General features: G+C 37.4%; 1 protein-coding gene across 4 annotated transcripts in view; it reads left to right on the forward strand.

Moving 5' to 3' along the window:
- The first annotated feature begins 2,775 nt into the window (after positions 1 to 2,775).
- trim33 (tripartite motif containing 33) overlaps positions 2,776 to 13,078 on the forward strand; it is a 28,392-nt gene continuing 18,089 nt past the window's right edge. For all 4 annotated transcript variants that reach the window (XM_035159280.2, XM_035159281.2, XM_035159282.2 and 1 more), the window contains exons 1-4: positions 2,776 to 3,388; positions 8,084 to 8,202; positions 12,459 to 12,612; positions 12,901 to 13,033. In XM_035159280.2, coding sequence (XP_035015171.2) covers positions 2,818 to 3,388; positions 8,084 to 8,202; positions 12,459 to 12,612; positions 12,901 to 13,033 — 977 coding nt within the window. In that variant the 5' untranslated portion in view covers positions 2,776 to 2,817. The remainder of the gene's footprint in view (positions 3,389 to 8,083; positions 8,203 to 12,458; positions 12,613 to 12,900; positions 13,034 to 13,078) is intronic.

A 13,078-nucleotide genomic window follows, 5' to 3' on the forward strand; every position in this document is an offset into this window, starting at 1 on the left:
AAAAAACACAGTGCGAGGGCACCAAGGCCAATATTCACTATTGGACTGTGAGCTCTCCCTCTCAACCAGTCAGCTTTCATTATGGTAATTCATGGTGTTACGACTGGCTGCTGTGTTGTCAGCAGTTTCCTCTGCTGCATTTAGCTGCTAATCTTTTTCCCTCTTTTTCTATTTCACAAAAATGTTTGCTTAAACTGTAAGCATTTAAATAATTTACTTGAATAAAGTAGTAATATCATAGTATAAAACCACTCCATTCAGTAATACATTCAATATTTTACTTAAGAAAAAATACAGAAGTATGAGCAACAAACCGTAGCCAATGTATCAAAAGTAAATGCAGTCATTGGATTATTATAATGGATGTATAAAGTGGTTCTGTATGTTGTAGTTGGTTGTATTGGGCTCATCTTTAACCTTTTACTCTGTCAATCATACACTGGTGGGTACTTTATAGGAAAAACATTGTGCTTTTTCAGTTATTCCCTTTTCTCTACTGCATTATATTAGTTTTTATGCCTCCAAGCCAGCGGCAGCCAATGGCCAGAGAGATTATGTTAAGGGTTGTAAGTCCAGACACAAATGTCTTTGGTCTCTTGAACATGATATCTCAAATCTGCCTTTAGGGAATTTCTTCAAATTCTGACCAGTCTTCGCTTAGATTCAAAGATGAAGAGATTAGATTCCAGGGGTCAAAGGTTAGGTCAGGGTGACCTCATATCATTGTGAATGCAATATGTCAGGAACACCTTGAGGGAGTTTCATCTGACACAAACATTTACGTGGACTGAAGGAAGAACTGATTAGGAAATGGGCGGCAGAAGTCAAAGGTCAAGTTAACAGTGACCTCACATCCATGCCTTTCTTGGATTGGATATCTCAGAAACAGCCTTAGGGAATTTCTTCACATTTGGCAGAATCATGTTGCCTCTCTGTGCTCTCTTTGCTCACAGCATATTTCTGCCCTGTTTGTTTAAGACTACATCCCTATGTTTTTCCTTATATTTATTCGAGAGTTTGGTCTTTCAGTTTGAAAACAGGACTTATTGATTTCATGTTCAGATATAACGATCTGAACATAAGCTTTCACCGCACTCATACTCAAATAGCCCCCACTTGTGCTTAGATGCCTCTGCATGTGCTCAAAGTGTGCATGTGGACTCAGATATTTTTTTTGCTCTAAATCCAAATGTTAAATGTCATATCTAAATGTTAAATGTTAAACCTAAATATTAAAATCTAAATGTTAAATCTAAATGCTAATTCAGCTTTATCCCATATACCTGTCAGGTCTTTTCAATGGTTTCTCGGTTTATTCATTATATTTTATTTAATGAATTTTTTCTCTCAATTCGCAGTTGAACTGTATTATCCTTGACACTTTGCAATATTGTTCACCAGACAGTCTTTCCAATATAGCATTAAAAGTCATGCAGTTCATGCATGAAGTATAATACATCTCGACTTGTTCAAGTTGTTTTTCACTTTAAGAGGGTATTATCTAATTTAATCCTCTTTCATGAACTGACTCATATGAAAGACAGACACTCTTAACTTCTGTTATAGATAGTATCATCTTTATTATTCTCTTCATGTCCATCCAAACCACACAGTAACCTGTGTAGTGGAAAAAAAACTAAATGTGGTTGAAACCTATTATGTAGTTGAAAGGTTGCAGACCTGTCTAAATACATATATAACTTGGCTAAATACTTTTATGACCTGAACTGTTTATGATCTGAACTTTTATGACCTGAAACCTTTATGACCTTGTTATTACTTATTTACTCCCCAAATAACTGAATTTATGTCTGCTTTATCTCCAAAGGAAACATATGTAAATCAGTTTTCTGTGTCTTGATTCCTGTCTTAAACTGCGCCTACAGAACCAGTCTGAACTGGCTCAGACAAACAGCTTTAGTTCTCCTATATAAGATCCTTGTATTTGACTGTTCTGCATCTTCACTCTGAGATCCCCGTGACTGTCTGTGTTGATCCTTTCTGCAGAAATCCCCTATTAAAATACACAAAGACAAATTTGGTGTTCCAGCCTCTTGTATTTTCAGATTTCCATCACACCTGCTGATGATCAGTACTCTAGTACACCCATCTGTATGAAGTCCCAAAATGTGTTATTTTACTTGTCCAGACACTTCCATACAGACACCTCCTTACAATGTGGAGCCATTGAATATGGGCTATACAAATACAATTTGAGTGATTTGTTGATTGATTGATTGATTGATTCAAAATCAATAAACACCCACCACCAGGCTACACAAACTGACTCGGAGTTGTGCTGAATTGCATCACACATCTTCATTCTTCATGACAAATGAAATATTACACTTCATGCATGGACCAATTATCATATAACATAGATAAATATGTATTTTAACATCTCTGGTATAGTAAATTGGGAAAAAAATTGATACAACTCAACACTTGTGTAATGTCAACACAAACTGAACGTATAATTCAGTCTTATTTAAGAATACATTAGCTTTTAGCTGAATCATGTGAAACAAACATTGCAGATATGGGCTCAACACAGAAAATAACCAGCTATGGTGACAGTACAGTTAAATACAATAGTACAGTGAAATACAATTTTCTTAAAAAATAGTAACTTTATATATAATGTCAAAAAGAATGTATAAAATAAACATAAGAGGAGAGAAAAGAAAAAAACAACTAAAAAACGACCAAGCAGAGCAAATAAACAAAGTGACGTCAAGCTGACGTCACGACGTAAGCCTACGTACTCCTGGCTCGAGAAGTTACGCAGGACGTGCAGCGGTTCAAAGAGGAAGGAAGATGGCGGACAACAAAGACGAGGAGGATATGAAACCCTCCAGTAATTCGGACTCAGTGCCTTCAGCCCAGGACAACGAGCAGCCGGAGACGAAGGAGGAGAACGCGGTGATAGTCATAGAGGCGGACGTAAAGGGCAGCGAGGAAACAGAGCCCAATGAAAACATTAAGGAGGCACCGACACCCACCAGCGACGGGGGAGACGCTAGCAGCGGCGCTAGTGCTGGAGCCGAATCAAACGGTCGCGCTAGCAACGCCGCGAGTCCAACGGGGACCAACGGTTCCAGCGCAGAGCCATCGGCAGCTGAAGCTCCGACCGCCGGGGATGCTTCCTCCGGCGGACTCGCTACAGAAATGTCCCCCCCTCCTACCGCTCCAGCGGCCACGCCGGTATCCACTCCCATTAATCTGCTGGATACGTGCGCAGTGTGTAAACAAAGTCTCCAGAGCCGAGACTGTGAACCCAAACTTCTGCCTTGTCTTCACTCGTTTTGCCTAAAATGTATCCCACAACCGGAGAGACAGATCAGCGTGCAGGTCCCTGGTCCGCACGGGCAAACAGACACGCACATAGGTGAGTTTTTAAGAGCTGGATCCACCTGTGAGCAGGAACTCTGCTCTGTCACCCCATGTTAGTCTGCATCAATTGGTGTGATCAGGTCAGAGTTGACTTAATGGGTGCAGAGATGACTTCAGGGAACTGGTGACACTTGGAGGTGTTGATATTAGAATCTAAACACACTTGCTTACCGACAAGGAAGCATCGCACAGAGGAAGGTGTCTGTACACTCCCACCTCCCCCTGTAAGCCGCCATTGGTGCTGCTGTTTATCACTTCTTCCCCAATGCACATAAACAGAGACTAACAGCATGCAGACGATGGGGGGGCCAAATGTAAATATTAATCCACAATTTATTTCGCTGGTATATTTCAAATATTTAGATCACTTTCTTCACATTTAGCTAATTCTCCTCATACAGACAGAAATTCATGTTGTATATAAGTTAAATGTTATATCTATATGTAAATGTTAAATTTTACATCTAAATCTGAAATCTAAATATGAAATATAAATGTAAATATACATGTAAATGTTAAATATAAATGTAAATGTCTCCCTGAATGTAAAGCTAAATATTTGGGTAATATGCAGATAGCCCACAACCACAGGGCACACAATCCCCCCCACATTTGGCATCCTATACCAGTTCTATCTGCTTAGGTTAGATTGGGAAAAGGACTGCTGGGGTTCGGAGCGCTCTTTGTAAAACGTTGTATGGTCTTTATCCTGCTCAGTTTCTACACATGTAATTGCAAAATGTAAAAAAACGAAACAATTTTCAATGGTCAGTCTTTCAAACTTTCATGTTAAATAATTCATTACTTTTCCAAGAGTAGTTTTCTGCAGTAGCACAAATTCATATATTATCTTATGTATGAATGAATATATGAATATAAATCTAACTTTAAATATATATGTTCTAAATTAAATGCAAATGTAGAGCTTTATTACTAGCAAATGTGTGGCCATGCTCCCTTTTATTGGTAATGTGAAATGTATAAAAACTGAGCAATGATACGTCAAAACCATTTGGAACAGACACCACATTGTAATTTATCATAGTTGCCATGGTCAATATAGGCAGCCAATATTAAATTGACATACTTTCAGTGTCTTCTAAATTTGTCCATCTGGGTCTCACACTAAGATATATAGTATTATATGTCTTGTAATTATCTTTAACACATATCAGTAAATTTTCAACTATATGACATGAACATGAATGGTTGCTCATAAAACTAGTCAAACTGATAATACACCTCTGCATATTGCAAAGATACTATGAACCCCCTGAAAAGCTAGACTGTTGTAGAAAGTAATTATTGATGGAGACACAAAGTAATTCAGTATTCCAACTGGATCCACATGTCGTAAAATAAGAAAAGTAGATCCTTTACGATAAGGTAAGGTAAGATAAACCTCATGGATCCCACGCAGGGGACGTTCACTTGTTACAGCAGAAGATAGTAAGAATGAGGTAGATAAGAGAATAAGATAGTCAATCAAATTAAATACAAAATTAAATCAAGCAAAAATGCAGAGAATATGTACATAATATACACCTGTCACTACGGTTTTAAATATTTGTAGAGAAAATGTACTTGCTTGAGTAAAGTGCATAGGCACAGGATGATCACACAATGATGCATACTGTGTTTGTGCATTGGTATAAGGAGATAGTGAAATAGACATATATATATATATATATAGACTTTTTAAAGTATATCGGTAGGTATGATATGCAAAATGAATGAGTATAAAATGCTATTTTATATACATATACATAAATGGGTAGGAATTCAGTGTTGTTTAAAGAAATCAGTATACTCAATATAATATAACTATAAAAATGTATCTATACATAAAAAGGGACTAATTCACATTAGTATTCGGTATGATATGAATTTGAAGATGGTTTGTAAGCATATGTATAAATGGGTAGAATTCACAATTAGAGGCATACTTGTGGAATTATATGATTGGTATACGTTACACAGATAATGTGCAAGTTTGTCTCACGATGGGGAAATCTGCAGTGTTACAACAACAAGAGGGATATAATAAACATACACATCGGTAAAAGAAATGTAAACATAAAATATAAACACATGGAAATATAAAAAATAATGGTTTTGAACAAGTTAACAGCATGTTGTTCATGTGTCTATATGGCACTAAAATACAATTCTGGGATGTTGCTGTCCTAATTATTTTTAGAGATTTTCTTGTTATTAGGGGATCTTTTCTTGTACGTATAAAATCCTGATCTTCAAATTCCATTACAGCGAAATTAATAACAAAAGTGATAACTATGGGATATGAAAGTAATAATCCAAGATATGATCTAAAGTTCTTAGGTTTTTTGTGAATGCCAATCAGTATAATTTCCAACACTGTGAAAGTGGATACATAAACCTGTCTTACCAATATGTTGGCTGCCTCAAATTCTTTAAACGATGCACATATCACACAGTCTGCCAAGTAGGCGCTGTTATGTAAGTACAGTTTTGGAAAGCCTAATTGTCAGATACCTGGCAAGAGCTCTACTGATGATATACTGGAAGGTGTCTGGACTAATTTCATGTTTATGTGACCCACAACAGCAGAATAATTTTACTGCGGGCTGCACCACAAAATCCTTTGAAAACTGACCTGAGTACTTGCAGTCTATCAGTCTACAAATCTGTGTCGTATTTCAAGTTCAAAGAAGGGGCTCTCGTGGTGACGTCTCATATTACCCCTTGTTTCTCCAGTTTTTAGCTACTTGTGTAGAGTTTTTCCTCCTTGAAGTACCTGCCACAAAGCTTAATATACAGTTTTACTACACATGCTATCAAAGCTATTTTCAGGAACCGCATTAGTTTTGGTCTCAGAAGAGATTCAGTGTCACATGGTCTGAATTGTATTTAGATAACTTTTATAGTTTTTGGGGTAAAACTGGAATATATTCTGTTCTAGGGGGATTTTTCAATTTACCTTTAATAAATGAGTAGTTGTTGGTAGAGGGTGCCTCTCAGTTCTTGTAATAATGAACTGCTCAACATATTTTCCACATGACTCTCCTCAGTTTTTTAAACTAAATATTTTTTATAAATCTACCACCTCTACGTCAACACTTATATCCTCCAAAAGGTTTGTTAGTAACTAGATTTGTATCATTGATTTTCATAAAGGATTACAAATGATGTCATCTTGACCCCTGTCACAATTTAGCCAGGGTATAGTGTCAAGCCCTGTGCTCTACCTGGTCAAAGGAAGGCTGTCTAATAATGTTATCTGAAACAATGCTAATTACACAGAATAGATGATCAGTTTGAGTGCTGTTAAATGATGAAAATTTAAAATCCTGGTGAGTTTGTTGAGTTCTTAACCGTCACATGAAACAACTTCGTTGTTTCCTTCTCAGACTGACGAAATTCATAATTCATTCATTCCTCCTCTCTACTTTTCATTTGTAGCATCTGGTGGCAGCTTCTAGTGCAACACGTTGTTCTTCTTAAATATAAGTCACATGTGTCTTAAGAATGTTTCATCTGCAGCACACGTGTTAGACATGTGTGTGTGTGTGTTAACCTGAAAAATACAAGTCTTTTTTTATTTTAGCATTATATGTGACTTTATTGTGTAAGGGCAATTAAATGTAACCAAGAGATATATTCTGCTATCCCCAAATTGCCATTTCATTTTAAATGTACATATATATATTTAGGCATATTTATTAAAGCCAAAGCTTGATTGTGGTTTTCATATTATAATGAGTGATAGTGAATATTTGGAAAAGCAATAACCTAATTTAGTGTGTGTGTGTGTGTGTGTGTGTGTGTGTGTGTGTGTGTGTGTGTGTGTGTGTGTGTGTGTGTGTGTGTGTGTGTGTGTGTGTGTGTGTGTGTGTGTGTGTGTGTGTGTGTGTGTGTGTGTGTGTGTGTGTGTGTGTGTGTGGGGTGACAGCTGTATGATGCATTTTTTTTGTAGGTGTTTGTTGGGGGGTGGGGTTGGGGGTTCAAAGTGACAGATGTGCGATCCATTTTTTTGGTGTGTGTGTAGCAGCTGGAGCTCACACAAACCGGCTGTGTGCTGCTTGAGTCAGTGTAGACTGGCTAAAACCAGCTTACACTGGTTTTTACCTCCGCTGGCTGGCTTGAATTTATGGCTTTATGAGTTACCAGAGGGGCAACATATAATGCTGACTAAAATATTTATGTGAAGTTTAATCTTGTGCCTCATATTAAGACTTTAGGAAACAAGTGGCAAATTTAATTCACTGAACTCATTATTGGTCGGGTTGTATGATTACAGCGGTAATTCCATTTAAAAAGTCCCAACTAAAGTGATTAAGTGAAACAGTCGTCGTTGTTTGGCTGTGTGATTTAATATTCTAATAAAAATGCCAGGGATGACAAGATTGAATCTTCTGGAAATAAGTGCTAAATCAATTAGCCACCACGAATAGGCGGCTGGTGTCCCACGAAATTTTTAATAACAGGAATTGACCTTAAGGAAATTATGGAAATGAGCTGAAGATCTTGCTGAAGGCCTTTTATTAATTATTTTTTATTTGAAACAGGACACTTCTTAGCTTCAGGCGTTAGAGGCCTTCTAATTGTAGTTTAAAATTGTGCTTTTTCTCAACAGTGCTGGTTTATTTGGCTTTGTTTCCATTTTCCTTTGCACCATGTTTGACTCATGTTCTGTCTCTTCTATCTTCAGTGAATGTCATGCGGTGTACAGTGTGCCACCAGGACTACAAACAGAGTGACATTGTTGAAAACTACTTTGTCAAAGATACCACAGAAGCAACCAGCACATCTGATGAAAAGTCTGCACAGGTATGTCATAATGGTGAACCCAGTGGCAACGTACATACGTGTTTCAACATCAATGTTTGTATTTAAATAAAACATATTCTTTTTCAGTATTTCATAAATGTTGTCCAGCCAGTCTTGGTTGGAGGGCAAACGTTATTGATAGCTGCAACAGAGTATACTAAGAAAGATGTCCATTTTGTGTCACAAGTCATTGTCTTGGTCTATGCTCAGGGAAAATGTCTGGAACTCCATAGCAATCATTTTTATTGCAATTTTACCATCCTGCCAATAGTAATAGGTCTGTCCTGGAGAGCTATTATCTGTCTTGAATAGGTTCGAAAAGGATTCTCTGTTGCATTAAATGTTGTCTCTCTTATTCATATTATTCAAGTCATCTTCAGACATTTCACTCTCCCATTTCTTGTTGAAATAGTTTAAGTTTGTAGACTTTTGAACTGATAAACCTTTTATCAGAACAATCTCTGACCTCGATATAGTGAAGAAATACTTTTTTAAAATATGTTTCAATGGCAAAGATAGACACAGCACCTACATTACAAATTCCGCCTAAAAACCTGTGGCTAAAACAGATTAAAACATAGAGAAAGCATTGTGGTTGTTCAGTCATAGATCTTGTTTGTCTTGTTTATAAGAAGATTGCTTCTTTACTTCAAAGGATCCACAAAATGAATTGAATTGTAAATGCATAGTTGCATACCTACGCCGTCCAGAGAAAGAAGCTTTTTTTATTTTGATTTCAAAGGCTTTTCTCTAGCGGCACTAATAAACCCTGACCATGTATCTTTTGACCCATTCCTCAGACCCAATTGAGTTGTTGAGAAAACCCATGGCCATTTATTTAGTCTCACTCATATGGAGATAGGGTCTGTCCTGAAGATCGTGATCTTTCATTTTAACAGCACTATTTCTTCAGTTCACGATCAGATTTATTTTCATGTTTTCTCTTTACACCTCTGCCCTCTCTTTCGCATAGCTCCTGCTCATGTACACATTTTCTATGCTCCTGTTCAAAACTGTTGGTGTGCGCTCAGGTTTTGTGGCAAAAGCATTAAAGAATCTAACGTGAAGATGGCAATCTCAAAATTTAAGTCGACTTTCTTTTAATAAAAATAGAATAGAAACTCCATACTAAAGACTGTAACTCCCGACCCCTGAAATAATACAATACAAACAAAACTCGCTAAGTACATGTACAAGGTAAGGTGTTGACTGTGAAAACACAGCTATACTAATAGATCTTAGTGGACTGCACTCCATGGACTATTTTAAGTGTTATATTGTTTTCTTAGCATTATGAGACTTTAATAAATAGGCAATTTATACTTAAATATACTATAATGGTAATTACCTCATACAGTACCCTTGTAATAACGAATAGGTGCTATTGAACTACAATTATTAGTAGGTTAGCTCTTCATGTCGCACATTTGTCTTGAGGCTGGAAATGTGATAGCCCGAGTTATTTCTTTATATAATGATGGAGGCGCATCTCAATGAGGACGGTTGAATTCAGACGTGAGATGGATGGTTTGCAGTTTTAATGACAGTGCTGGATCGAGACAGTCTCAGATCATCGAACACAAAGTATTTAACCCATACTATGGATGTGGCACCAATATAACTTAAAGGTTCATTGTGTAAGATTAGGTGAAGGGATCTATTAGCAGAAATTGAATAAAAAAATATAGAGGCAAACGGCAATGAGCAGGTTCGAGCCTTAATTCGCTCAATAGGAGGAAGCAGCAGCTCAATAAGAGGAAGTAACTCAATAGGAAGAAGTAGCTCAATGGGGGAAAAGCGGCTCAATAAGAGGAAGCAGCTCAATAGGAAGAAGTAGCTCAATAAGAGGAAGCTGCTCAATAGGACGGTTTTTGGTATTTTTTTGTGCACCCTATGGGCAAAACGCAAAATTCTTAAACACCCCTATTTTACCATACGATATAAACCTATTTCAATATTTTCACAGTGATTGGACAAATATGTCAATATTTATGTCAATCAAGAGTTATGGCCAATTTCCCTCTAAGCCCTGTCCTTGGCAAAAGTTTATGGTTGTTAACAGCTGTGATTGTTGACCAATCGTGATCATTTTTAATAGAAATTTGTATCTCAGTCTCACAATGCTCTATACTAAATTTAGTGTTGATTGGTTGAAAAAACAAAAAACGAGATTTGACATTACTGCTTTTTAATTTATGCAAATAAGCAAAAATCCATCATGGCGGACAGTTATGGTCCAGGAGGCTTTTTTGTAGAACACATTGAGCTGGGCTTGTATGTGAAATTTTAGGTCAATCGGACAAACTGTGTGAGGCGTGTGGCCTGTCAAATGTAATAGCACCACCAAGTGGCTGATTGGGCTCAATTTTATTGTGCATTACTTGTACAACATTTCCAATGGCTGTACCAATTTTTATGTTTCTAGCCTAAAATTTGTCAAAGAAACCCCCCAAAATATGTAAATTTTGGATAGGCCCACTTCTGCCAATCAATTCGGCACTGTATATGTACTTTTCTAGTTGCCCCTAGAGCATCCCTATCAAATTTGGTGAATATGGTTTAGTGGTTGCTGCGCTATAGATTTTGGGAGATTTTAGAACCCCCTATGGGCAAAACTCTAAATGCTTTGCTCCGCCTGTTCCTGTACACGACACAAACATATCTACTAAGTTTGATGATGATGATTGGACCAAATGTTGATGAGTTATGGCCAATGACCTGTTAAGCCTCTCCCCTTTCAAAAATGTGTTGGTTAATTGCAGTCATGTTTTTTGACCGATTCAGCTCATTTATAAGAGAAATGTGTATCTTTGTCTCACTATGCGGTGTACCAAATGTTGTGTTGATAGGGTGAAAAACCAAAAAGAAGATGTCACATCACTGTTTTTCAATGAATTCAAATTAGCAAAACATCCATCATGGCGGACTTCTATGGTCTCATTGGCTTTTTTTTTTAACACATTGAGCTGTGTTGAATTTTTCTAGTTTTGAAGGGGTGAGGGGTATTTAGCTGCAACATCCAACATCACCACTAGATGTCACTAAATTCTACACACCAAACCTTTAATAGATAAGGTTTGAATGGTGTTATGGAAATCCAAAAATACAAGAGGCTGGAATTGTATTTGTATAGCCCATATTCAATGGCTCCACATTGTAAGGAGGTGCCTGTATGGAAGTGTCTGGACAAGTAAAATAACACATTTTGGGACTTCATACAGATGGGAGAGTATACTAGAGTACTGATCATCAGCAGGTGTGATGGAAATCTGAAAATACAAGAGGTTGGAACACCAAATTTGTCTGTGTATTTTAATAGGGGCTTTCTGCAGAAAGGATCAACACAGAGAGTCACATGGATCTCAAAGTGAAGATGCAGAACAGTCAAATGCAAGGATCTTATATAGGAGAACTAAGGCTGTTTGTCTGAGCCAGTTCAGACTTGTTCTGTAGGCGCAGTTTGAGACAGGAATCAAGACACAGTAAACTGATTTACATATGTTTCCTTTGGAGATAAAGCAGACAGAAATTCAGTTCTTTGGAGTGTAAATAAGTAATAAAAAGGTCATACAGGTTGCAGGTCATAAAAGTAATTAGACAGGTCTGCAAAGACTTACTTTTCAACTACAAAATAGGTTTCAACCACACTTAGTTATTTTTCCACTACAAATGTTTTTTTTTAATGTGGGTAGAACCTGTTTTAAGGTGATAGACTCCTTTTCCCAGTGTCAGTAGAGAAGTTTGTCTCTGAGTGTTATGTTCAACTTCACAAACGAGGCACTCTCTCATCTCGTCTCGCCAAATTAGTGCATTCACCCAGGTGTCACGTTTCCACCACTGTTGATCAAAGCCAATTAAATCTGTGTCTACTGCTGAGTCATTTGAACTGCGAATGAATGCCTATTGTATCCATTTGTATCAATTCCATTTGCAGACAAAAGCCAGATGTTAGTGGCTGTATGTTACCATTGACCATGACACTTTACACTTAAATCATCTTGCATGATGTAAAAGCATTTCAGCAATGATGTATGTGAAACTAAATATGCCCAAACTAACATCATGCTTTGAACAGTTACAGAAAAATATCTCAAAATATTACTGTCAAAAAAACAAAATGTTTTTTTTCTGTCTCAATATGCTGCAAAGGACAGTGTCATTATCAACGCAACATTTCTTGATGATTGATTACTGTGAGCAGACTTGTGACTCACTCCAGAGTTCTTTCAGATATTAAATAATGTTATCTTCTCTAGGTGTGCACAAGTTGCGAGGACAACGCAGGAACTATAGGCTTCTGTATGGAATGTGGAGAATGGCTTTGTAAGACCTGCGTGGAGGCCCACCAGAGGGTCAAAATTACCAAGGACCACAAGATTCGCACAAAGGAGGATGCTGATGCCTCCTCTGGTAAGATGGGTGACCTTCAAAGTGAAGGGCAGGACAATATTTACTGTAGAAAAGACTGCAAAAGCCTGAATAGGACAAAATGTAGTTGAAGTACTGTGCATGGAGTGCTGCTGATAGGCTGTTGCCATGGTAACAATGCTGCAGAGTCTTGTTGCTTAGATGGTACCTTCAGCTAGGGAGACCATGCACCCTGCAGCTATTACCAGGGTTTTTTAGTCCTTTTTTTCTGTCTGTTTGCAAACTGTCCTAACTACTTAAAACTCAACTTTGTTTGATGTGTTTTCACAGAGTCTGTTTGTATGTCAGGACAGAGGCCTGTTTTCTGTCCCATTCACAAGCAGGAGCCATTGAAGCTTTACTGTGAGACCTGTGACACTTTAACCTGTAGGGACTGCCAGCTGCAAGAGCACAAGGAGCACAGGTAATGAAGCCTTTATCTACAGTTAGCATAGACTTTACATTTCTG

This window comes from Hippoglossus stenolepis, chromosome 6 (assembly GCF_022539355.2).
Source record: "Hippoglossus stenolepis isolate QCI-W04-F060 chromosome 6, HSTE1.2, whole genome shotgun sequence".
Classification (NCBI taxonomy): domain Eukaryota; kingdom Metazoa; phylum Chordata; class Actinopteri; order Pleuronectiformes; family Pleuronectidae; genus Hippoglossus; species Hippoglossus stenolepis.